Source organism: Trichosurus vulpecula, chromosome 1, assembly GCF_011100635.1.
Source record: "Trichosurus vulpecula isolate mTriVul1 chromosome 1, mTriVul1.pri, whole genome shotgun sequence".
NCBI classification, from domain to species: domain Eukaryota; kingdom Metazoa; phylum Chordata; class Mammalia; order Diprotodontia; family Phalangeridae; genus Trichosurus; species Trichosurus vulpecula.
Genome location: NC_050573.1, coordinates 80659729 through 80687183, shown reverse-complemented (window position 1 = coordinate 80687183; position 27455 = coordinate 80659729). Strand labels below are relative to the sequence as shown.

The 27455-nt window shown below is 41.5% G+C and overlaps 1 protein-coding gene across 1 annotated transcript in view; it reads right to left on the bottom strand.

The window, feature by feature from the left end:
* Window positions 1-9333: 9333 nt before the first annotated feature.
* IQANK1 (IQ motif and ankyrin repeat containing 1) overlaps window positions 9334-27455 on the bottom strand; it is a 33723-nt gene continuing 15601 nt past the window's right edge. The window contains exons 8-12 of the mRNA XM_036741046.1: window positions 10794-10902; window positions 10494-10587; window positions 10194-10328; window positions 9732-9860; window positions 9334-9508 (exon numbers count right to left, since the gene is read on the bottom strand). Of these exons, the coding sequence (XP_036596941.1) occupies window positions 9334-9508; window positions 9732-9860; window positions 10194-10328; window positions 10494-10587; window positions 10794-10902 (642 nt within the window). The remainder of the gene's footprint in view (window positions 9509-9731; window positions 9861-10193; window positions 10329-10493; window positions 10588-10793; window positions 10903-27455) is intronic.

Sequence of the window (27455 nt, the reverse complement as noted above, 5' to 3'; positions counted from 1 at the left end):
GGCAGGAGGGGAGAGATAACAACATTTCTTTTAAACAAAACTATGAGCTAGCTCAGCTGGATTTCTGAGCTAAACTGAAACCAGATGGATGCAGACCCAATCATAAAGTTAGTACAGCATAAAATCAGAATCAATACAGTAGAAATCAGAGGTAATATTAATTTTTATCTCTCACAGACTAGAGAGATTTCAGAAGAAAGTGAGTGGAAAGAAAACGGAGGCACTAATTGCAGATGGCTTTGTCAAGGAGTTTAGGCACAAAGGCAGGAGAGAAATGTGATAATGGCTAGCGGGGAAGGCTGGATCAAGAGAATGTTTTTTTTTTGAGGATAGGAGAGACATAGACATGTGTGGTAGGACAGCAGTTTCCTGATACAGTTTCCCATACTCCTGATATAGCTTCCTCTCCACACATAACCTGTACCCCACAACTTCTTTCATTCATCGCCCCCTTCCCTAGTGACCTCCCTGGTGAAGCTTCCTCCCCCTATGAAATCTGATTGACTTCAGCTTCCTGACACAGCTTTCTTGCTGGGGTTAAAAATCTTAAGCCATGAGGACTCCATTCCTCTCAAACATGATGGGTGCCTGAGACTATGTGAGTCACCATGCCCTGGTAACTGCCTGAGCAGATGCCTCATTTCATCCCAATGTCTAACCTGACCTATATTTACAAATAGCATGTTTATAGGCAGCAGGAAAGCAGCCTTTAGACAGGGAGAGGTTGAAGATGAATAAAAGAGTGGGAATGATAAAGGGGACAATCTGTTGTAGAAGATGGGGATGGAATGGGATCACACTGGAAAGCAGAGGGGTTAGCCTTGGCAAGGAGGAGGGCCCACTTTGTTATGTGAGACAGTAGTGAAGGAGGAAACAGTGGCAGAAGACATCTGTGTGGCGGATGGTGTGTTGAGGAAGAGAGGAGAAAAGGTGAATTACTTCAATTTTTCAGTGAAATATGAAGTGAAATTTTCAGCTGAGAGAGTAAAGGGAAGGTGAGCTATGGGAGGCTAGAGGAAGGATGAAAAGGTTTGGAAGAACCACTGTGGTAAGTGGGAAAGTGGTTCCATTAGGGAATATGAAAGGATTGCCTTGCTGTGGTGAGGATCCTGTTGAGTATGTAACAGACTTAAACTAGAGGCAGTTGGCATGGTCTCATCATTTTCTCCAGCATCATTAGGGGGCAAGAGAAGAAGATGGTGTGAACTGCTTCACAAAGGGTCAAGATGGAAGGAGAGGAGTGTAGTCAGTGCTCAGGTGATAGTTTGGAAAAGAACTGATGGGTATAGGGATTGGAGGACGTGGTAAGGACAAAGAACAGGGTTTTGGGGTTGCAAGGGAAAGGAAGAAATAGAATGACAGCAGATTATGATCAGATAAGGAAGTTTCATTACCAAATATTGTCCCCAGATCTAGGGTAGAATGGTCTTCTAGACAATCTGCGGGGGTACCATCGTTATTTGTGTTGTCTGCTGTATTTCTTGTAAAGGAAGTGATGCTTTCAAATAGCCCATTATGGGTTATTATAGAAAGAATTAGGTAACTCCCTTTGAGTTAAAATGCCCCGGGAAATTCAACTCTGCATTGACTTTCTTTTTGGTGCCTTTAACAATAATAATGATGATAATAATAACAGTTAACATTTATATAGAGTTTACTATGTGCCAGGCACTGTGCTAAGGGCTTTACAATTATTAATTCATTTGATTCTCACAACAACCCTGGGAGGTAGGTGCTATTATTATCCCTATTTTACAGAAGAGGAAACTGCGGCAATCAGAGGTTAAGTGACTTGCCCAGGGTCACACAGCTAGTAAGTGTCTGATGTCTTCCTGACTCCAGGCCCAGAGCTCTATCTACTGTGCCAACTAGCTGGTTGGTTGGTTGTTTTTCTTTGTTTTCCAAAGAGGACCAAAATGACATCACTATATTAGAATCAAGGTATACTGTGTCTGACTGTGGCTGATCAGACCAATATGAGCTTGGAATGCTCTACCACAGGTCAAGTACAAATAGTCCATATGAACATTTGGGGTGGAGGTGTTTCCAAATTTGTGCATTTCATTTTTTTTTAGCTACTGCAATTCTGCTTCACTCATAGACCACAGAGCCTTCTTTGATGAAGGCATGCCACACTGGAAGAGCCTGTGCCAGTGTCTGCAGTGCCACACAATCGATCCCAAAGTTCTTCAGAGAGACCCTGAGAGTGTCCTTGTATTGCTCCTTCTGACCACCATGTGAGCACTTTCCTTGCATGAACTCTCTGTAAAATTGTCTTTTATGCAAATGTATGTTTGGCACTCAAACAATGTGGCCAGCCCATTGGAATGGCAGTCTCTGCAGTGGAGTTTGAATGCTTGGCAGTTTAGCTCCACAAAGGACTTTAGTGACTGGTACCTTATCTTTCCAGGTGATCTTCAGAATCTTCTAAGACAATTCAAATGGAAGCAATTCAGTTTCCTGGCAAGGCTCTGGTATGGTATGGTCCAGGTTTCATAGGCATATAACAATGAGGTCAGCACAAAAGGTATGTAGACTTCGAGTTTGGTAGACAGTCTAATACCTCTTCTCTCCCACACTTTCTTTTGGAGCCTCCCAAATACTGAGCTAGCCCTGGCAATGCGTGTGCAACCTCCTTATCAATGAGTACACCCCTGGAAAGTGCACTACTAAGGTAAGTGAACTTATCCATAGCTTTCAAAACTTTTCCATTTGCTGTAAGTGATGGTTTCAGGCATGGATATTATGGTGCTGGCTGGTGGAGAACCTGTGTTTTCTTGGTGTTAATTTTTAGGCCAAAATTAGTACAAGCTGAAAAGAATCAATCCATACTTTGTTGCATCTCAACTTCTGAGGTTGCATTGAGCACATAATCATCTGTGAATAAAAAATCATGCACCAACACTCCCTCAACTTTAGTCTTGGTTTGTAGTCTTTTCAAGTTAAGTAATTTACCATCAGTGCAGTAGCTAACCTTGATGCGTGTTCATCGTCACTGAAGGCGTCTGACAATATCTCTGAAAACATCTTGCTAAAAAGCATGGAAGCAAGCACACAGCTTTGCTTCACTTCAATGGTGCCTGGGAAAACAATGAGAGCATCATCCACTGTCCAGAACCTGGGCAAGCATGCCATTATGAAACTGTCACACAAATGATGAACTTCTCTACGCAACCAATTTTGTCAGAATTTTCCAGCCACCTAGCTATCTAGGATATGAATGGTGCATGTGGGGAGAAGCAGAGCTTAAGAAAGGTGGTTGCATTCTTATTTATGCATAGCTTCCTGATAACCTGTTTGGGTTCCTCACTTATTAAAAAAAATGCAACACTGAGCCTTACATGCCATGAATCTCTTCTAGACCAAGCTAGATAATGCTCACACTTAAAGAAAAAGCATTAAGTGGTATCAAGATAATAACAAGTGAATCATGTAGCAAATTTCCTCCAATTAATTTTCCTGTCCTTCCAACATAGCTAGAGAAGGCCATATGAATTCAAATAGATGGTATGGTGTCTAAAGTAGTCTCTTTTCTTTCTTCTCCATTTTGGCCAGCAGCTGGCAAGAGTGTTCAGTTTGGGGGTAGAGTCCACATCTGCATTAGAGTCATTGGCTACACCGGGGACTCTCTCCACATAGTTATCTTTGACACAACCCACGGTGTACAGGAATAAGGTACCCTGGGAATGTTGTGTCAGAGAATTCATCAGTGAGTTAATGTTGGTACTATGAGCAAACCAAAGCTGCTTTGAGGTTAGCTTCTATAAAGGCAGAGGCAAATTCTCCTATTATCTGTGCATATTTTGTATTGCCCCTCCCATCCCCCACCTCCTTAGATTGCAAACTTTATGAGGGCAGGGATGGTATCTCATAAATATCTTCCATTTTTCCCATAGCACAGAATGTTTAATTTCATTGAATCACACCATGGGGAGAGTATCATTTCCTTCCTCTTATCTCTGATCTCCTTTGACTAGGTGGAATGGAAACCTCCCTTGGAACCTCCCTTTCCTCGCTGTAGGAGAAAATCATGTGTAACCAGGTTTTTCTAAGCCCTCCAGGAAGTGGCTAAGGTAGTTTAGGGAAGACAAGGAAATGTTTCCAGAGTTCTCTGGTCCTTAAGGAGACTCCCTGAAATGAGTTTTGTGGATTTCGGGCCAGAAATCCATTCAAGCTCCATCTTGGATTTTGCTTCTGAACCCTGAAGTAGAGGGATATCCAATGCCCAGTAGCAGCTAGGGTGATGGCAAGAGCTGAGTTTGTTCTTGGAGTGCTCTGAAATGAAGACCTATGCAGAGACCTCAGGAACTATGAACCTATAATAGATGGGAAGAAGGGGCAGATGGACCACAATGGAGTGGGATTTGAGACTGACTGACTTGAGGAGGGCATACCTAACATGAAGCATAGCCATGGTGAGATGCAGACTCTATTCCAGGCAGTGCTTCCTCTCCCTGTTCCATTAGAGGGCTTACTCAGGAAATTTCAAGTTCTAAAACTTGCCAAATCCCTTCTCTTTTGCATTACCTCCTCCCCTTCCCCTGCCACCTTTACTAGCTGGGATAAAGGACAGGGGTGGGGGGTGGGGAAGGGGAATAGATCCCAAGGGCCATTCTGCAACTTATTTGAAAACCTCATACAGTTTGTGTTTTTAGGCTACTTTGATGCGGATGGGATTTGAACGCCTAAAGGCAAAATACCATGTCTTTGAAAGCAACCCAGTCTCTGAATTTCCCCATACATTTCAATACCCCAGATCACTGGTGCCTCTGCCCAAGGCATCTGGCCCACCCCAGCCCACCTTGAATACTTAATTAGCTTACTTGATGCTCCTTAATCCCATCTAGAGCTATTCTTTGTTATCTCTGGACCATCCCAGGCTACTTGCCACTCCTAGATCCCATCCAGATCTTCCCACAGTCTTTCTGTATAAAATATCAATCTTACCCTAATCAAATGTACAGATTCTTAAAATCTGGCCCATTTGTATTGGCATCACAAACACCACAGGTTCACTAGGAGTCTGGCCCGCTTCTCTTGGAAATACGATAAACCTTCTCTCTGACTGAAAGACTGCTTGAGTGGTCAAATTCTTTCAAGGCAGACCCCCTGCCCTGTAAACTTGAATTTCATGGTTCTTAGCACTCCTAGACTGTATCAGCTTGACTATTTCAATAAACCACATGGTCATTGAGTGGATTTACAAATTCTCATGAAGAATAATTCTAAAATTGGAATGGGGCTCAAAGAGATGAAGGATTTCTTGTTTTTTGGTAATTGGGGAGGGGCATATTCTAGGTCATATCTCTGGATCACTGTTGAACCTTGGGAGCCAGGTACAGCAACTCATGGGCTTGAGAGAAATTGATGAAAGAAGTAGCTTATTTGATGGCCAAATAATCTATTACAATCCCACTAGCTGGTTAACCACATCACCTGCTGCTGTTGGTGAATTGTAGAAAGCAGGGAAACAGAGCCAGTAGTGGGTAGATATAGCTCTAGAGTACATGTGTGGGTGGTGGGAGTGGTTGAGGTCATGTGGTAAATAGCAGCCCTGTACGGGGAAGACATGTTGCAGGGGGAGGGAGATTTAAAAGTGAGGGACCCTAAGAACAGGGCTGGTTTAACCATGGAAGCTGTGTTGACCACTACGACCTAGTGAGTCAAGTTAAAATTCCTACACTTAAGAAATCATCAGTTATGGACTCCATAAACTGTTTCACCTTTTTCCAGTCATTGGGTGAAGACCTCCAGTGTGAGAGAACCCATGATCAGCCAAGGGATCCCATTCTACTTTGGCTAGCTTTGTTAGAAAGTTATTCCTTATATAAAGCCTAAATCTGACTGAAATCTTCATCCATTCTTCCTAGTTTTGCTCTCTGTGGCCCAAGAAGGACAAGTCTAATCTCTCCACCTGACCATCCTTCAAATACTTAGATACTATTATGTTGCCCTTTAAGCCTCCAGGCTAAACATTTCCCAGTTCCTTCAATAATCGTAGTAGGGGGAGGTCTCCAAACCTCTCACCATCCTGGTTGCACTCTCTCTAGCTTGTCAATATTCTTGAAAATGAGGTGACATGTAGTATTGGCAATCAAAATGGGCTCTTAGCACTTAATTCAACCAAGTGCCTTTGAGAAGTTTGGCCTTTATTTCCTTGATTAAATTAGGAGTCCTTGATGACCTCCTTGCCTCAAGGGAAAGCCTAGTTTACATGGGTTTGAGTGAAATGTTTGTGACATCAGAGGCTTTTAGACCACGTGGGTTTAAGTTGCATTTTTTGTGATGACTTTAGGTCACATGGGTGTGTCACATGTGTGACTCACCCTTGACCCTGAAAAAGATATAAAACCAGGGGCTGGCTTTCCTTTTTCAGAGCTCTGACCTACAGCAGTAGTGGTGCGTGTGACTCTGGGCCAGTAGTTGCTATGAGCTCCCTGGCCGAACTCAGATGTTGGTAACTATGAATTGTATTTGGTCAGTCTGTCAATGCTTGTAATTTGTATTTGCTCTGAAGTTCAGGGTGCTGACTTTTTCCCCTGAACTAAGTGAATGGTATTTGTATGCTGGATTAAAGTAAGATCGTCAACCCCTTAATGTTGCTTTCCTTGGTAAAGCAGATCAAAAGAACCTGGGCTTGCAGTGTCCTGTGAGCTGGTTGTTGTTGGTTTTTCACCCCCACAGCAGCTGCTAGCCGGATTGTTGAAACACATGTACATGGAAACAATCATTGGTTTTGGAATCACAAATCCTGAGTTCAAAGCCTACCTCCATCACTTACTATATGTGTGACTTTGGGCAAGTCAGTTGATTTCTCTGGGACTTATTTAATTCATTTGTAAAATGAGGGAGTTAGACTTGATGAACTGTACAAGCCTTTCCAGCTCTAAAATTACAATTCCAAATAGTGGCCAGAAGTGAATACTCCAGAAGTGGTCTGACCAAGGCAAAGTATATATGGCAGGATCATCATTTCCCTTAAGAAAACTAGACTTCTATTAATGGATCCTCAGAAAGTGGTTGGTTTTTTTTTTTCTTTTTGGCAGGGGAAGGGGAGTAGGGGAATATGTTCATTAAAGTCTTTTCATATGGGCTGTTGTCTTGCCATGCCTCACTTGTGAAATTAAGTTTCCCAATCCACTTCTAAGACTGGAAAAGGCTGATCACCTCCTTGGTTGTCACTGCCACTGTACAACACTTAGTCCTTGTTGGTAATGAATTGCCATTCTTCTAGTTGCCCAGTCTTCACTTTCCTTTGCGTGGCAGGGTTCTACCTTCCCACCCCCATATCCGCTTAGTTGATAAGACTTGTGTATTCTCTATCAATATTCTTCATATCTCCTCTCTTCCCATCCTGCCTCAGTCCCTTTTCTTCTCTCACTGGGACTATCGTTATAGCCTAATTGGGGCTCTTGTTTCCAGTAGTTTCCCTCTCCAATCCATCCTTCATATTACCTCCCTGAATCCTTGGCTTCCTTCAAAGCTCAGCTCAGGCGCACCCCGCCCCCCTTTTTTAAACTGCAAAGCCTTTTTCTGATCCCTACAAGTATTTTCTTCCTCAAATCATCTTAGTTTTACTTATCTGTGGAGTATGAACTCCTCAAAGGCAGGGATCATTTTGTTCTTGTTTTTGTATCTCCAATGCATGATCTCAGTAGAGTTGTAATCAGAATCAGGGCAACCTGGACTTTGCCCCAAGGTATTTACATCCAAGGGTTAGGGCCCAGGGCTCCTCATGGTAGTCGGTCTTCCCCACATCTCCACAGTTGGGTCCTCGGTGGCCCACCCCTCAGGTGACTGCACTCTGTCAGACTGTCTACTATCACACCAAATCCATTCAACCATTTTTTCCCCAGGCAAAAGCATTTCTAATTATGGCAGAACCTTTTTTGCAATAAATGATTAGTTTGTTGTGGGAAAATAAAATTGATTCTATTGTGTAATTGGTTTCATCTTGGATTGTTGACGCTACAATAAGTATCAGTTTTGGGCATCTTCCATCCTCCTCCTTACTATGAATCTCCTCTTCCCAATCCCAGCCATGGATGGTGCCCAAGATTTAGGACTGGAAGGCATCCCAGAGCCCATCCTCTTAATTTTTTTTTTGGTTGATTAGTCATGTCAGACTCTTTGTGAGCTCATCTGGGATTTTCTTGGTAAAGGCACTATAGGGGTTTGCCATTTCCTTCTCTAGCGTATTTTACAGAAGAGGGAACTTAGGCAAACAGGGTTAAGTGACTTGACCAGGGTCACGCATCTAGTATCTGAGGAGGGATGCGAACTGAGGTCCTCCTAACGCCAGGGCCAGCACTGTATCCACTGTACCACCTAGCTACCCCATCATTTTTCAGATGAGGAAACTGGCAATGAAATGCTTTGTGCTGGTGTAACGGTCAAAAACACACTAGATTTGGAGTAAGAGGACTTGGCTTCAACCTTTTCTGCTAGGGACTTAGGGCAGGTCACTCCTCCTCTCTAGGCCCTAATTTTCTCCAGTTGTAAAATGAGTTAAACTAGGTGATCTAGCTTCTTTCCTTCTAACTCAGAATTGATGACTCTCTGTAACGGCACAATGGCACCTCCTTTGGTGGAGTCAACAATGAAATGTTCCTTATTCGTGCCCTCAAAAACATGTTATGGCTTCTAATTCTGTATTTCAAAGTTGTTGCTGTGACCATGTATGATTGATTTACCCTGGTGCTGCCAGCACTAAGGGTTGGGTGGAGAGGATGGAGAAATCAGGGCTTGGGGGGGTCTTTCTAAGAGCCAGGGTAGGGTCTGCAGGACTCTGCTCCTTAGGCACAAGTTAAATGAGAAATTCTCAAGACTACCATCACCTTCAGTATGTTTGGCTTGTGCATGCCTCCTGCCACCTAGTGGCCAGTAGAGGATTTCCTAGGGCAGGAAATTAAGAGGGAAAACCATTTGGTCTTGTAACTAAGGTTCATGGAAGGGCTGGGCAAAGTAAGTGAGCTGCCAATAACCCATTACACATACATAGTGTCCTCCTCCCCTCAACCCCAAATGTAGAGATACCCACACAAATGCAGCCCCCTCCCTCCTGAAATAAAAGCAGGACCAGAATGTGACACAATGTTCCACTGCCCCCCATTCTGACATGTATATACATAGTGCCCTACACACACACACACACACACACACACACACACACTTTTCCCCATGACGCACCTATCTTGATCCAGATACATGCATCTTCCATCCTCCTCCTTACTACGAATCTCCTCTTCCCAATTCTAGCCACGGATGGTGCCCAAGGCCTGTACACACAGTTTATTGTCCAGCCCCACCCTTCCCCTTCTTATTGCCTGTTGCCTAGTATTTGTCCTTGGGCAGTAGCACCTGTATGGGGAGTAGGACCTGCAGTTGTGAGTCTGGTGGCCTTCGGGTCTTTGTCAGGAAGAAGACCTTGAAGTGAATGGTCCTAGAGATCTGGAACTGGTTACGGTCATACTCAGGACCATCGCCTGGACGAAGCAGGGACAGGAATCTGGAGGTAAGGGGTCAGTGCGGTCAGGGATGGTCAGCGGAGTTGAGGGGTTATGGGGGTCAAAGAGGATCAGTAAGGAAAGGGATGGTTAGCTGGGTTAGGGGGTTTCTGGGGTCAATGGGGTCAGGGAGGGAGGGAGGATAAGCAAAAATCTATGGAAGGACTGCCCCTTCTCCCCTCTGTCCCTCCCATCATAGCTTCCCTAAGACTCCTTCTCTCATACTTGTCCTTCTTTAGCAGGTTCTTGGAGAGAAGTTCCTGGGCCAGTCCAGGCTGGATAGCGTCTAGCTGCCTTTTCACCACCTCAAACATGTCAATCTCACGCATATCAAACACCAGGGGCTTCCCAAACCTAGGTGCCAGTACTAGGGGTGAGGAGGCATATATCATGGATGTCTCCTCTACCCCTTTCCCTGGAGCCTATGCACCTGGGAGGGCTACTATCAGGAGAAAGAAAGGACGAAGAAGGAATAGGGGATCCCTTGAAGAGAGGTATCAGAATGAATAGCAAAAAACAAAGGGGCTCTAGTCATAGTGGTGAGGCCAGAATCAAGGTGGGGAAGGGGTCATTCGAGCCTTAGGAGAAGCTGCCCTGGGAACTAATTGGGTTTTTGGATGTGGACGGGTTTGTGTGTGGGCATACACGTTTGAACAGGAATGGGTTTGTGCCTCCCTCTCGCCACACCTGAGGGCCCCAAGCAGTGCCAGGCGCACACGGTCAGGCTGCATATGGGCTGGGTTGAGGGTGTCCAGATAGTTGGTGTCCTGGTAGCGAAGGAATGTGGCTGCTTGGCTTGAGGGATCAACAACCAGGGGCCACCTGGGGAGGCCAATGACAACATAGTTTTGACGGGCCCTTGACCTTGTTTTCTACCCCCTATCACCGAGTCATACTAACCTCCCTTTAGTTAAAATAACTTCCCAACTCCCCAAACCCTTCTGAACACCCCAATATGCCAAGACTCATTATCCACCCTGCACTGACCTCCCATCACTCTGGATCCGGTCACCCACATCCTTGAGCAACACATCGTGGAGTTCAGCCACTGGACACTTCAGCCCGGGTAGCTCTCCTTCCTCTGTGGGGATGATTAGAATGGAGATCCAAAGGCCTTGCCCCAACACCCCCCCACCCCGGAATGCCAACATTCCCTCTAGAGGCCCCAGCTTTTCCCTCCAGTTCTTTCTGATGGGTCAGTGGGAGAGCCAAAGGGCCCCAGCACAGTCAGGGTCTTAAGTCCCCAAGTGTGCAAGGCTCATAGCGCCTTGAGGCCCAGGTACCCACCCTCTTGGGTCTGCTCTCTCAGCTCCAGCCGAGCCAGTGCCAGCTTCTCTTCTGCCTTCTCTGCTGCTAGCCGCAACTCATCTACCACAGTCTCAGCATCTTTGATGGCCTAAGATTTGTGATATCTGTGATTCCTAAAACTCCCCTGACCCAGAAATCCCTAAACTTGCCCATACTTACCTCGGCCCATTCTCCTACCAAATCCCCAGCCTTCCATTGTAACCTTCTGTCCACCCTCAAGATAAAAAGTTTGCATGACGAATCTCCCAATATGACTACCTTTGACCTCCCTGGGTGTCCTCCTTCAGTGACCACTTAAACTGTGACCTTTGCTGCATTATTCCCAAATGTGACTTCTCGTTATCGTCTGGGTGACACTTCAGCTGTGTGACCCCCACTGCCCCAGCCACGTATCCTCTGGCTTACTGAAGTGACTATACCCATAGCCTCTGATCCTCTGTGGGAGAAAGAGAATGATCAGAGAAGAAAAAGGCAATGCCTTGGAAGGAACAGAATGATGGTAAGAGACAGTGAAGAGAATGCAGAATGAGTCAACTGTTATTTTTTTTTTTTTTGCTTTCTCTGCCAACCAGGATGATCTTCATATGGGGAAAGAGAGAAGTACAATTAACAGGGAATTGGAATACAATATCGGTGAAGAGATGGTAAGAGAGAACCTAGTGGCCCTCAATTCATTTGGTCCCAGGCTTAGGTGAACTCTATCCTGTGTTACTGGAATATGTGAGTGTTGAACCACTGTCTGTGAGTTTGAAAAACTGGAGAAGGAGAAAGAAGCTGCAGGGCTGGAGAAGGGCAGGTGTTCTGACTTTCAGAATGGAAGTTGTAGATTCCTCAGACTGTAGACTGATGAGCTCAGCTTTGGTTTCTTGCAAGCTCTCAGAAAGTATTATTAAAAGGATGGTTTGTGATTGCTTAGGAAAGCAATGATCATTGAGATCCAGTATGGGGCGGGGAGGTGGTGGAGCCAAGATGGTGGCTGGAAAGCAGGGACTTGTGTGAGCTCCCCACCAGGTCCCTCCAAATACCTATAAAAATGGCTCTGAACAAATTTTAGAGCTGCAGAACCCATGAAATAACAGAGGGAAGCAGGGCTCCATCCCAGGACAGCCTGGATGGTCACGGGGAAGGGTCTATTGCAGGGTGCTGGGAGCGGAGTGGAGCAGAGCCCAGTGTGACCCGTGCCAGGACCAACCAGACCTGGGAGCTGGGCAGAACAGGCCCTATCACCCTGAATCATTGAGCTGTGGCAGTTACCAGACTTCTCAACCCACAAACACCAAAGACAACAGAGAAAGTTAGTGGGTAGAACTGCTAGAATGGAGTGAAAGGAGTACGTGGTCGGCGACCGCCCTGGAGGGGCGTGGAAGTGGTGCAGCTCTGGGGCTGCTTCCAGCTGCAGTGGCTTCCAGCCCCACGTCCACCAGGTGGGAAGAATTAAGCGGCAGATCAGAGTGGGAGTGCAGAGCATTCTTGGATCTGAGTTGTAGTCCATGTTGGCGGTTCTTGGGGGAGGAGGGGTGCTGGTGTGGCAGAGCTTGCTGTGTAGAAGTAGCTCTGAAAACAGCAGCACAAGGCCCCTAAAGCTTGGGACAAAGTACTCTCTACTCTACAAGCAGTCATACCTTTAAAAAAACTTAAGGGTCAAGTAGTTGGCTGGAAACATGAACAGGCAGTGAAAACGGACCCAGATTTAGAATCAGACTTTGGAATCTTTCTTTGGTGACAAAGAAGACCAAAACATACAGCCAAAAGAAGTCAAGAAAGTCAAAGAACCTACATCAAAAGCCTCCAAGAAAAATATGAATTGGTCTCAGGCCATGGAAGAGCTCAAAAAGGATTTGGAAAAGCAAGTTAGAGAAGTAGAGGAAAAATTGGGAAGAGAAATGAGAGTGATGCAAGAAAATCATGAAAAACAAGTCAATGACTTGCTAAAGGAGACCCAAAAAATACTTAAGAAAATAACACCTTAAAAAAATAGACTAACTCAAATGGCAAAAGAGCTCCAAAAAGCCAATGAGGAGAAGAATGCCTTGAAAGGCAGAATTAGCGAAATGGAAAAGGAGGTCCAAAAGACCACTGAAGAAAATACTACCTTAAAAATTAGATTGGAGCAAGTGAAAACTAATGACTTCATGAGAAATCAGGATATTATAAAGCAGAACCAAAGGAATGAAAAAATGGAAGACAATGTGAAATATCTCATTGGAAAAACCACTGACCTGGAAAATAGATCCAGGAGAGATAATTTAAAAATTATTGGACTATCTGAAAGCCATGATCAAAAAAAGAGCCTAGATATCATCTTTCAAGAAATGATCAAAGAGAACTGCCCTGATATTCTAGAGCCAGAGGGTAAAATAGAAATTGAAAGAATCCACTAATTGCTTCCTGAAAAAGATCCCCCCCCCCAAAAAAAAAAAAACTCCTAGGAATATTGTAGCCTAATTCCAGAGGATCAAGGAGAAAATACTATAAGCAGCCAGAAAGAAACAATTTGAGTATTGTGGAAACACAATCAGAATAATCCAAGATCTAGCAGCTTCTACATTAAGGGACTGAAGGGCTTGGAATATGATATTCCAGAGGTCAATGGAGCTAGGATTAAAACCAAGAATCACCTACCCAGTAAAACTGAGTATCATGCTCCAAGGCAAAATATGGATTTTCAATAAAATAGAGGACTTTCAAGTTTTCTCAGTGAAAAGACCAGAGCTGAATAGAAAATTTGACTTTCAAACACAAGAATCAAGAGAAGCATGAAAAGGTAAACAAGAAAGAGAAATCATAAGGGATTTACTAAAGTTGAACTGTTTTGTTTATATTCCTATATGGAAAGATGATGAATGTAATTCATGAGACCTCGCTATTAGGGTAGCTGAAGGGAATATGTATATATATACATGCATATATACATATATATGTATATATATGTACATATGTATATATAGACAGAGGGCACAGGGTGAGTTGAATATGAAGGGATGATATCTAAAAAAAATAGAATCAAATTAAGGGATGAGAGAGGAATATATTGAGAGAGGGAGAAAGGGAGAGATAGAATGGGGTAAATTATCTCACATAAAAGTGGCAAGAAAAAGCAGTTCTGTTGGAAGGGAAGAGGGGGCGGGTGAGGGGGAATGAGTGAATCTTGCTCTCATTGGATTTGACTTAAGGAGGGAATAACATATACCTCAATTGAGTATTTTATGCCACATGAAAGTAGGGGGAAGGGGATTAAAAAAAGGGGGACAATAGAAGGGAGGGCAGATGGGGGAAGAAGTAATCAAAAGGAAACACTTTTGAAAAGGGACAGGGTCAAGGGAGAAAATTGAATAAAGGGGGACAGGATAGCATGGAGGGAAATATAGTCAGTCTTTCACAACATGACTAGTTATGGGAGTGTTTTGCACAATGATACATGTGTGGCCTGTGTTGAATTGCTTGCCTTCTTAGGAAGAGTGAGTGGGGAGGGAGGAGGGGAGAGAATTTGGAACTCAAAGTTTTAAAAGCAGAAGCTCAAAAAAAAAAGGTTGTTTTTGCATGCAACGGGAAAATAAGATGTACAGGCAATGGAGCATAGAAATCTATCTTGTCCTACAAGAAAGTAAGGGGAAAAGGTATGGCAGGGAGGGGAAGGGGGTGACAGAAGAGAGGGCTGACTGGGGAATGGGGCAATCAGAATATATGCCATCTTGGAGTAGGGGAGAGGGTAGAAATGGGGAGAAAATTTGTAACTCAAAATCTTGTGGAAATCAATGCTGAAAACTAAAAAATATCAAAAAAAATTTAAAAAAAGATCTGGCCTGGTTTCATCAAGAAAAAGACGTGCTAGACTAAATTAATTTCCTTTTCTGATAGGTTTATTATAATGGTCAATGAGGTAAATGCCAAACACATAGTGTTCCTGGACCTCACGTTTATGACAAGATTTTCCATTATGTCCTTACAGAGAGAAGTAGGAATAGATGATAATATAGTTAGATGAATTTGGAACTAGTTTGGACAGGATCCAAAGAGTAGAGATCAACGGCTCAACATCAGCTTGGAAGTTCCCTTGAAGAGAGCTCCAAGGTTACATCTTTTTGAGAGACGCGCTATTCAGCATGCTTGCTAATGACTCAGATGAAGGCGCAGTTATCAGATTCGCAAATGATATGATGCTAATACGGAAAGCTAGCACCCTGGATGACAAAGTCAGTACTGGAAATCTCAAAAGGTTAAAACGCTGGGCTTAATCAGATAAGATGAAATTCAATAGGGACATATTCTACTATCAGATTCTCTGGAAGAAAATTGTCTGAGAAAGGGCAAGATAAGAGGTAACTGGCCTTGTAAAGAAGGCCAGAGATTGATTTGGAGGAGAAATTTGGGACAAATGAGGAATTTGAAGGAGAACAGTTGTCAGATCTAGATTCTACTTTAGGCTTTTGCAAGAAAAGATTATAGGAGAAAGAGCAGGATTAAGGAGTAGGAGATAACACGGTAGCTAGTAAGGCAACAAATGGGTAAAGTGGAAAAAATAAGAGGTTGTTGTTAGTCCTTCATGCTTGAAGAAGACCAAAATGACATTGCAATGTTGGGATCAAGGTACAGCGTGTCAGACTATGGCTGATCAGACCAATATGACTTCAGAAGGCTCTAGCACAGGTTGGGCACAAATAGTCCGTATGAACTTTTGGAGTGGAGATGTCTCTAAATTTGCATATCTCACATTTCTTTTGAGCTACTTCAATTCTGCTTTGCTTATAGAACAAAGAGCCTTTTTTGGTGTAGAAATGTCATGCTGGATGACCCTGTGCCAGTGTATCCCATGTTTTACAATCAGTTCCAAAGTTCTTAAGAGGGACCTTGAGAATGTCCTCATATCACTTCTTCTGACCACCATGTGAGCCCCTGCCCTGTGTGAGTTCTTGCAAAATAGTCTTTTAGGCAATGTACATTTGGCACGCGAACAACACGGCCAGCCCATCAGAGTTGCACTCTGTAGTAGAGTTTGAATGCTTGGCAGTTCAGCTTGAGAAAGGACCTCAGTGTCTCTAGTACCTTATCTTGCCAGGTGACCTTCAGAATCTCCCTAAGAAAATTCAAATGGAAGCAGTTCAATTTCCCAGCAATTGGTATACTGTCAAGGTTTCACAGTCATATAACAATGAGGTCGGCACAATGACTCTGTAGTCCTTCAGTTTTGTAGGCAGCCTAATACTTCTTCTTTCCCATACTTCCCTTTGGAGCTTCCCAAACACTGAGCTAGCTCTGGTGATGTATGTATCGACTTCATCATCTATGTGTACATCCCTGGAAAGTATGCTGCCAAGGTGAGTGAAGAGGTTAGTTAAAGGGAAGAGAAGTAGAATGTGGGTGTAAAGTTGTTGAGACAAAGGAAAGAAAATTGGCTATGGCTAAATTGTCTAAATTTGAGAAAAGATTATGGTAAAAGCAAAAAACCAAACCAAACCGAAACAAAAGACAAATGCCAACAGGAACGGATTAATAAGTAAGAGCTAGTTTGAAAAATAAATAAGAGCTAGATTAAAAAAAATCAATAAAATTGGTAAACCGTTAGCTACTTTGATTGAACAAAGAGGAAAACCATATTAACAGCATCAAAAAGGAAAAAAAAATTCACAACAAATGAAGAAACAAAGGAAATTTTAAGGAATTATTTTGCCCACCTATATACCAATAAAACCAACAAATTAAATAAAATGAATGTTTACGAAACTATAAAATGTCCAGTTTAACTAAATAAGAAAAGAGAAGTTAAATAACCTAGTCTCAGAAAAAGACTATAGTTTGCAAGCTTCGTATTAATCAACAGTTTGACCTGGCAACACAAAAGCTCATGTGATCTTAATCTACATTACATAGGGGGTGTGCCTAGGAATACCCAGGTTAAGGCCAATCTCTTGTTAATCATATTCACAAAGTTGAAGTATGAGAATTTTGCTCTGGTACTTGACTCCCCACACTCAAATGGATCTCTCAGCTGAGGGGATGTTCCCTCAACTGTGCAAATTGCCACCCATTCACGCCCTACCCATCTTGCACAGTGTGTGTTCATGAACTCCCATAAGTTCAGCACAGGGGATCCAACCACTGTGCAGGCGCAGCAGGGTTCTTATTCTCTTTACATCAGTAGAAGAGCAGCGATGCTCATTGACTGTCCATTGTTTATTTCTTGCTCCTACCTCTTGACCAGCTCATCTTTTTTGATCAGATCTTGTTTGGAAGGCATCTTTTACTCTGGTTTTTCTTCATAGTTCCTTATTGGTTATATGATCCAGCCTGCTCACACCCACCATTGTCCTTCAAGTGACACTTGTTTTTAAGTTTTTGGAGACTAAAGTATTTCACGACTTATAGCCACATAACCTTCAAAAGCACAGATGGTAAGAAGATAGAACTTTGTTTCTGGAAGAATGTTAAGGTCATTAAAGGAACACTGCAATTTCTCAAAGGCAGTATAGCTGGCTCTCCTCAATTCTGAACTCAATTTGTTGTCAATTTACACTATTTATCCTAGATCTGTATACTGATGGGTAAACTTTATAGGTTATCCGTCTTCATTCTTATAGGTTATCCATCATATCCATCATATAGGTTATCCATTCATTCTTCATTCATAAATATTTTTTCCCTGCATGGATGGTTAGGCTTAACTGTTTTGAGTGGTCCAGGAGTCTCTGTAATGTTTTGGGGCTTCATGCAACCATAATAATGTCATCTGCAAACAATATCTGGAATCTCCCTTAAACTTGGACTCTGCCATGGATCTCCTACATGAAATAGGCAAATACCTTTGGTGAACATATGTCTATATCTTTTATAGGTAATCTAATATTAATGACCAGAGGGCCACTGACTAAGGTCACTTTTCTTGTTATAGTTATCAAGGAATCTTAGGAAATTCTGATGAACACATGGAAGACACCTTGTTAGAAGGGAGCCTTTAAGGCAGTACTTTTTTCTACTGAATCAAAGGGTGTTTTTTTTTTATCATCAACAAAAAAACAAGCACAATGGGATATAAACTGGTCAACAAGCATTATTAAAATCTTATTAGATTTCTAGGAATTGTGCTAAGTGCTGGGGATACCAAAAGGGGCAAAAACAATTCTTGCTCTCAAGAAGTTCATATTCCAATGGAGGAGAAAATAGGTAAAACATCTATGTACATACAACATATATACAGTGTAAAGGGCATAAAATCTCAGAAGGAAGGAACTAGCAGTGGGGGCAGGGGGGCGGGGTGGACTGGCAAAGGTTTCTTCCAGAAGGTGGAATTTGAACAAGTCTTGAAAGAAGAAAGGGAAGTCAGAAGACAGAGGTGAAGAGGGAGAGCTTGCCAAGCATGAGGGGACAGCCAGTAAAAAAGCACAGAGTTGAGAGATGGAGTGCTGTGTGGGGGACAGCAAGAAGGCAGGTGTTGTTGGATCAAAGATTACATGGAATGGAATGAAATGTAAGAAGACTAGAAAGATAGGAAGGGACAAGTTTGTGAAGGGATTTAAAAGTCAAACAGGGGATATTATATTTGATTCTGGAGGAAATAGCGGGGCAGTGGAGTTTATTAAGTAGTGGGGGAGGGAGAATACATACTGAGTGAGCGGAGAACATTATACACAACCACAGATATATGGATTCCGTGAGGACTGACCCTGATAGACTTTGCTCTTCTCAGCAACACAAGGTGCAAAGACAACTTCAAAGGACTCATGATGGAGAATGCTATCTACATCCAGAGAAAGAACTATGAAGTATGAATGCAGATTGAGGCATACTTCATGCTCGCCTTCCCCCCCCACCCCCGCTTTTTTTTTTCCTCTCTTTTGTTTTTGGGTTGGTTTTTTTTGGGGGGGGTTCTGTTTCTTCTTTCTCATGATTCATTCCATTGGTCATAATTCTTCTCCACAACTTGACTAGTGTGTAAATTAATTCAATGCGAAGTTATATGTGGAAATTTATGGAATTCCATGCTGTCTTGGGGAGGGAGGGGCAGAGGGAGGGAGGAAAATCTGGAACTCAAAATTATGTAGAACTGAGTGTTGTAAACTAAAATAAAAAAAAATTAAAAAAAATTAAAAAAACAACAAAAAAAATAATAGCTCACATTTGTATGGTACTTACTGTGCGCCAGGCACTACGCTAAGCACTTTACAATTATTATCTCACTTTATCTTCACAACAGCTATGGGAGGTAGTCCCTATCATTATCTCCATTACTCAGGGTCACATAGCTAGTAGATATCTGAGACCGGATTTGAGCTCAAATCTTCTTGACTCCAGGGCCAGGGCTCTATCTACTGCACCACCTAGCTCCTTCTTGATGCATGTGTAGATTATTCTCATAAAATTTATAAGACTCAGAAGACAAGCATTTAGGCTTGTAGTCATTGGTGTTCTCAGCCATCTTTTTTTTTCTTTTTGTATTAATAGTGTCTGAGATATTTTCTGATGCCTTTGGTATCCTCTTTCATGTCCCTTGTAAATCAATCCCTCAACATCTTCAAAACTGTATAACCTTTGGGGCAGCTGCTTTTCCTGTCTTCCTTCTCTTATTCTTCTTCTGTAAAGACATCTAGTTCTGTCATATTAAGGGCCAAGTGTGATGGTTCCCATTTTCCTTGCTATTGAAAAGTATTTGTTATAAAAATTCCTTGTGGAGCTCTTCCATTTTTTATTTCGAGTGTTGTCCTCCTCCCTCTTTCATCTCTGAATGCTCTTGGGCTGACCTTGCTAAGCTGTATCTTTCAACAAGCTTTCTTTCCCAGGTGAGTTATGATAGCATACAACAGAAGTGCTGTGGAGAGATTTAGAAATGTGCAGACATTATAGAACTGGTTCTAGTCTGCCAAGCACATGTTGAGTAGCAGTCCCTTTAATTACTGCAGTTGGACTTGGCTCTCTGTCCCTCCTAGTTGGATCTTTTCTCTTAGTTTGACTCCTTCACTGATGACTTCTGGTAAAAGAAAATCCTATAAAGGGAGAGGCCTTGGGCCCTCTTCCTCTGAGGCTACATGTGGCCCTCAGTTCTTTGCCTTGGCATTTTTTCCCCTTTTGTTTTAGATGAAGGAAGTTGGAGGATATAACTACAAATTTGAAGGGTCGAGAGAACAGGTCATCTGGGAGTCCAGGGGTCAAATCCATGACAGATTTTGAAGCCAGTCTGATATCAATATCTTGACAAATGACCTTAGGGACCCAGTCCATCAGTAGTGGAGACGAAGACTCATCCAGCAGTGATACTGCATTTGGATATGACTTGGGGGGGACCAGTGTTTAAACTGTGTTAAGTCTGAGTTCACTCTCCCTGGAGATTAAGGAGGCTATAAGGGTATACGTCTATACTCTTATTTTTTGCTAAATCTTTGAACATCCCTTTCTAAAAGCTAATTGATGCTAATTTATTATATGAAGCTGGGGTATTAGTAAGTGATGGTTAACAATGGGGTAACACACCCAGAAAGGGGCTCACAATGATAATACCAAATAGGAAGCTCTTAAAAACCTGGAGGGAGAGATGTAGCACCCTGACTGAGAGACTGACACCAGAGTCGACTTGCTACAGATGCAAATGTCCCTTTTCTCTCCTTAATACAGTCTGTGCTATGATGTTGTAAGTGAGTGGGACTGTAGTTTGAAACAGATTGTACTATTAGCTGAAGGGTCATTTGTAATACTGAACTGCAGATGTAGCATTTTTCCTTCTGAGAAGTTCTAAATTTAGTTATGACCTACTTTAATGGCTTTGAAAAGGAATATCATATTCTAGGTAAATTAATTTGCTTACTTAAATTCAGAAAGCTTGAGCTTGCCTGGCAGGTTTATAATTTACATCTAGTTAGTTCTTGCACACATAAGTTGGATGCAAATAAAATGATTTTTATTTTATAGTTAACTCCCCGCCCCCCCTCCAAAAAAAAGACGTTGTATATATTGTTAAACTTGGTCCATATGCTTATTCAATTTTTCCTGAGATGTTTTTTCCCCTCTCTTTTTTTCTTCGGGGTGTGTGTGTGTGTGTGTGTGTGGGGATAGTAATTAGAGAAGAAGGTGATGTAAAAACAAAATGTATCAATAAAAAATGGAAAATTTTAAAAAGCTTAATCCTGAACTTGTCCTTTTCCAGAGGCATTGCCATGGAAACAAGGCATCAGAAATGCCTGTCTTATGGGTGGACAGACATTATACAAAATCCTCCAAATGCTTGTGATTTTGAATCTGACAGTCTTCCAAGGAGGAGTTGCAATTATGATGGAGATCCGGGATCTGAACAGAACCCTGTATGGGACCACACCCTGGACTGTCTGATCAGAGGGCTAAATAATTCTCCATGGTCACCATCCATCTGACAGACTCAAGGGAGCCTTGAGGTCTGGATGAGAACAGAGTGAGGAGTGGGGAGGACCAGATAATCCTGGGTGTGAGTGAAGCCAGCAGATTACAGAGACTGGTGAGATGGACATACCCTCCCTTAACCCCTTTACTTCCCTTTCTCCATTCCTGCCCAGGTGAGCTACCCTCTGCTTATCAGTTTGAACTAATCTACTGTATCCCTGATCACTACCACCATCAGCATTACTGTCATTGTCATCAGCATCACCATCATTAGCATTATAAGTTGACATCATCACCATCAGCAGTAGCAATGGATGGAGTAAAAGAAAAAGGGAGGAGAGAAAAGCAATTCTGCTTCCTGTCAATGAAGTGAAAGGAGAAAGAGAATGGGCTATCCATCTGCCTTCTCTCCTTTTCCCTGTAGATGGGCCACCTTTTCTGGTCACATTCATTCTTATGATATCCTTTATACCACTCCTCTTGAGCAATTTTTAATCTCTACTGTGTTCATATGACTCTCCATTTACCATCATTCTCAACTTTCTTCCAGGACTTTGGTAGTCCATGACTCAAATCCATACAATATCAGCAGAATACTGGTGTTAAAAAGAGACTGGCTTTTATTTCAGGGAGAAGCTTGGGGACATTAAAAGTTCTACATCATTTCCCAAAGGAAATCTAGCTCAGTTTCTTCCTCTTTTTCAATTCTAGACTCAAATAACTGTACGTCCACAGAGTGTCCAATACACATGTACATGCATGTGTGTGCACATACATACACACAAAACTTTCTGACTGAGCAGATTTATAGGTTGCTTATCTGTGTGAGGTAAATAAAATGTGAAGACTTCACAGGGAAGATATGTATAAATATATATCTATATCTTTACTAAGAAATGTTTAAAAATCAAGAAATAGGGAAATAGGGAAGTGGAAAAACTCTGAGGCCATGGGAGTCTGATGGCTTAGCCTCTGGGAAAGTTTACCCTGAAACTTTTTGTTCTTTCTTATGGTTCTGGTTTAAAGATTTGCTCAGTAAGAATAGGGTCACTGTGACCTGCTTTCCTTTACTGTAAAAGTACTGTAGAAGAATGGAGAGGGTCTCCCCCTCCCCTTATCCTATTCTCCTTCTTTAGATTTATAGATGTCACCTCAGTTGTAATCATTAACTAAGGGAATAGGAATTGGAGTTTCTGTGCCTCAATTTCCCAGTTCTTTGTCTAGCTTTCATGCTCAGATTGTAAGTGAGAAGGGTCAGAGGTGGGCAGGAATTCTCTTGTGTTAGTTATAATTATTGATGCTTTGGACCTTGTAATTTGCCTCCCTTGCTAGATCTGTTCCGGCAGAGGACGCCCTATTCTCGAGAACTGAATAAAATTTATTTCTGTTCCCACCCTGAGATGGCTCCTTACTATAAATTAACTTTTTAATTGGTGAGGGTCTTTCATCCCACACACTGTCCAACTGCCTAATGTAATATGTACAAAAGTCATTGTTTATCTACTTGTTTTTTCCTGCATAGTTTGATTACACTCTTTTGGGTGATTATAGATCTCAGCAGACATTTCTGGGTTAGAAGCAATTAGCATAATGTCATTCAAAAACAGGAGCATTTTGGAGGACCTCATAATTTATATGGAATCCCTCTGCTACTTGTACTCTGTGCTGGATATTCTCTAGACAATGGCAAAGATCTTGGGTGAGCATATGTCTACCTCATTCATGCCTCATTTGATATTAATAACCAAAGTGTTGCCAAACAAAATGATGTTCTATCTTTCAAATAAGCTTATACATAAGCTTAAGTTTTGATTTTAACATATACCCGGGAAATAATTTGTGGAAAACATATTGTTTTCCTTCATATAGTAACTGAGTTATTTATATTGGTTAAGCTTCCTTAGGAAATGGCAATAACCTGTTCTGATTGCCTTTCTTTTAATTTTTGTTTTTTTTTTCTTTTTTAGTGTTAACTGCTGTTTAAGTAGGTTAACTGTTTAGGTAGATGTGACTAAGGCTGCCTCAATTGGGGTGCCATATAGTTTTCTCATTTTTATTATTTCTTTAAGTTGATATTGATTTTGAGCTTTGCTTTAATGAGTCAGTGTGACTACACACAGATGGCTGATTCTTAAATTACATAGATATCAGCGACCTGTTATTTTGGAGAGGCCTGTTTAGAACTAGAACAAAATGAGATACTCACAGATCATTTCAGACTTAACAATAGCATGAAAAGAATGTTTGGCAAGAATGTAGAATTGATTCAGATGGCTATAACTTCCCTGACTCCATGTTGGCTAAGGAAGCATACTAGTAGGAAGCATGTGCCAAGTTTGAAGAACCCCAACCTCCTTGTGCACGTGGGAAACTACATCAGTGGTCTGAGTGGTCTCCTGTACCAAGTAAGTCTTTGGGCATGGTTTTATTACCTCTTAAAGAAAAACTAGCCTAGCCTGTGTGACATAGATATTACTCCTATGATACCTGTCAATTAAAATATAATCTATTTCTTGTAATAGAATATTATTATGCTATAAGAAACTATGAATATGAGGATTCAGAGAAGAATGGAAAGACTTTTATGAAGTAAACAAAATCAGAACAACATATACAATTACAACATACGTACCACCTCCCACCCCCATGCCCCATTTCGGAGTTCTTTGACTTCTTCACCATGACCCCAGCAAACTCATCATTAAGAAATCTCACCATCTTGCAAGATCCAACCAGCCTTGTCACTCACACCTTATCAGTACCCTCTGGCCCTCTGCTTGGAGGGTGGAGTCATAAACTCCCCCATTTTTAAGGAAAGGGAAGGGGACAGACATCTCCTCATTTCCCACCCAGCTGCCCTCATTTTGGAATTCTTTATCTTTTCACCAGCCCCACCCCACACTCCATACGAAGTAACTTTCCCCCTCCCCCCTTTTATTTTGTCTATTATCTTCCCCCATTAGGTTGTAAGCTCCTTGAAGCTCATTGCTTGGCACATAATAAGTGCTTAATAAATATTTATTGCCTATTGACAATTACTACAATAATATGAATAAATTCAAGACTAAAAGGAAGTAAAATTCTAATTAGCTCTAATCCTGACTAGTTCCTCAAAACTTCAGCTTTCTTTCTAGCTGCTTTACAGAATTTTCCTTTGACTTTGAAGTGCTAGATATTGGCTTTCATGTTCCGGGGAGTTTTAATTTTGAGGTTTCCTTCAGGAAGTGATTGGTGGTTATTTCTATTTTCATTTTACCTTCTTGTTCTAATATGTCTGGGCAGTTTTCTTCCATGACTTCTTAAAATCTAGACTATTCATTTGATCATGTATTTCATGTAGTCCAATAATTTTTAAGTTGTTTTTCCTTGATCTGTTTCCCAGATTGGTTGTTTTTGATATGAGATATCTTATATTTTCTTCTATTCTTAAAATCTTTTGTTTTAATATTTCTTGTTGCTTCATGGAATCATTAATTTCTGTTTGGTTCATTCTAATTTTCAAGGGATCCATAATTTGGGTAAGATTTTGTACCACTCGTGTTAAGTAGTTAATTCTTTTTTCCATGTCTTTCTCTCACATCACTCATTTCTTTTCCAATTCTTTTCTCTAACACACTCATTTCATTTATAAAATCATTTAAAACTTTTGCTTCATTTCTTTGAACTTGTACTCAAGCTGTGTTTTTCTCTGAGGCTTTGCATGTAGAGATTTTGGAGTCATTCTCATCATCAAAGTGGGTGTCTCTGTCATCATAATAGTTCTTTATGGTGGGATTATTTTTTGTTTTCTCATTTGGAGCAGAGTCAGATACTTTGAATGCCAATAACTAAGTTATTGTTTTTAGATGACCTAAAAGCTTTATGATCCTGAGCAGCATCTGCCTCTGTCATGACAGAAGCATATGGTGGCCACATAGGGCTGAGGGCTATTTTGCATTTTTCTTTACTGAGGAAAAATATTTCATCACTTAATGGCCAGCCTAATGATGATGAGCTTCTATGTACTTAACTAGGTTGGTCTCCAGAAAGCAGACATACATTTTTGGCAGGACTGTACTTAATGTGTTTTCCAGCATGGTGGAACCTGCTATCAGGTTTATGCTTTGCTGGTAAAGACTTTGAGAATGAACGATCATCTCTGTGCCACACTGAGGCACTGGAGTAGGATTTTGTGGAGGTGTTAAAGAATATTAACACAAATATACTAAACAAAACAATAACAAATGGAATTAAACAACATATCAAAATGTTGTTCATAACCCAAATGGTACTTATACCATGAATGTATATTCAATAGTAGGAAAAGATCACTATAAGTCTTAGTGATAATAAAAATAATATAAAAAGTGTAAAAGAAAAGGCCTTTGATAAGATGCATCATCCATTCACAACTTTTAAAAATTTTAAACACAGGTATAGAGATTTTCCTTAATATGATAAGACTGAGTTTAGAGAATATAGAATCCCATTATACTTCTTAATTGTTGATTATTTTTTTAAAAAGCATATCATTCAGGAGAACAAAATTTAGCTTTAAGGGTCCTTTACCAATAAATTATCTACCATGCATATATTAATTAGAAACCTGACAAATGTGATTGCTGAATTTTATTCAATGATCACTTAAATACTAACAGTAAGCAGGGAATAGATCAATGAGATGTTTGTAACTCACCTAAGGTGTTCACCATAGTCATGGAGAATGTCCTGTTCAGAGTCCCAATGGAAGAGAGATTCTCTATAGATGATGAGGTTTTCCAAATACTGTTTATAGATGACACTGTGCTGACTCTATCAGGCTCCCAAAACACTAGAGTTTCCTCAATGAGATCTAAAGGCTACTCAAAAGTGTTCAGGTAGAAAACCACAGGGGAAAAAAACAAGGAGATGAAGAATGCATATTGTCAAGTTAATGACCAGGCAGTCCTCTGTGCTGCTCTATTACTGCGCACCTTTGGGATAGGCCCTGTCAATGGATGATGAGCTAGAATCACAAGAACTTATGCTTTATCAAATATAGGAAACTGTGAAGCATGCTCAGTGATTCCAAGTTTCTTTATGCTTAAAAGACTCTCTTTAATGCCAGTATTTTCCTGGTGGTGTTATATGATTGTGATTCATGGAATATGGCACCATGTTCTCAGAAGAATTAAAATTTCCGGTAACCTGAAGGGCATTTGAAAGATGTGAACTGTTTGTTAGCACACTAGCAGGCAGTTGCATATTAACAGGGATAATTTGTGAGTGAGAAGCAATTATAAAAGACATCATCAAGAACATGGATGTTAATGAAAGGAGGTGAGCCCATTAAGATCCAAAAAGATCTTAACAGACTAAAAAATATTGGCTGGCAGGGGGAATAACATGGCTAGACTCATGCTTTAGGAGAATCACTTTGGCAGTGGAAGAGAAAATGGGTTAGAGTGGGGTGAGAGACTTGAGGTGGGGAATCCAATTAGAAGGGCATTGCAATAGCCTGGGCAAGAGGTGATGAGGACCTGAATTAGGGTGATAGCTGTGTGAGCAGAGAGCAGAGAACATATGTGACAGATATTGTAGGGAAAGAAATTATGAGATTTAGCAACTGATTGGCTATATGAGGTGCACAAGAGGGAGGAATCAAGGATGACACTGAGGTTTTGAACCTGAGTAACTAGAAGGATTATGTTGAGGTGCCCTCAATAATAATAGGGAAATTCAGAAAAGGGGAAGGTTTTGGAGGAAAGATAATACATTCTGTTTTGGCTATATTGAGCTTGAGATGCACTTGGGACATCCAGTTGTGAAATATCCAATAGGCAATTGGTAATGTAGGACTGGGGCTCAGGAGAAAGATCAGGGATAGATATATAGATCTGGGAATCATCTGCATAGAGATGACAATTAAATTTATGGGAGTTGATGAGATCCCTAAGTGAGAGAATAAAGGAAGACAAAAGGGTCCAAGACACAGACTTGGACATGCCCACTCAATGGGTGTGATTTGAATGAAGACCCAGGAAAAGAGACTGGGTGGGATCCGACAGATAAGAGAAGAAGCAAGAGAGAAGACACAAAAAACTCAAAAGGAGATATTATCATGTTATATCTTTCCCAATAGAATGTAAGATCCTTGAGGGGAGCGATCATTTTATTTTTGTCTTTGTATCCCTAATGCCAGGCTCAGTGTCTGGGTCTCTTGTTGTAGAGCAGATGCTTGCTCAGGTTGGGCTAGGTAGTCTCTGAGGTCCCTTCCAATGCCAAACTTCTATAATTCTGTGAGTTGGGTTGAGGCATCAGAACCAAGGAAAGCCTGGGGTGCAG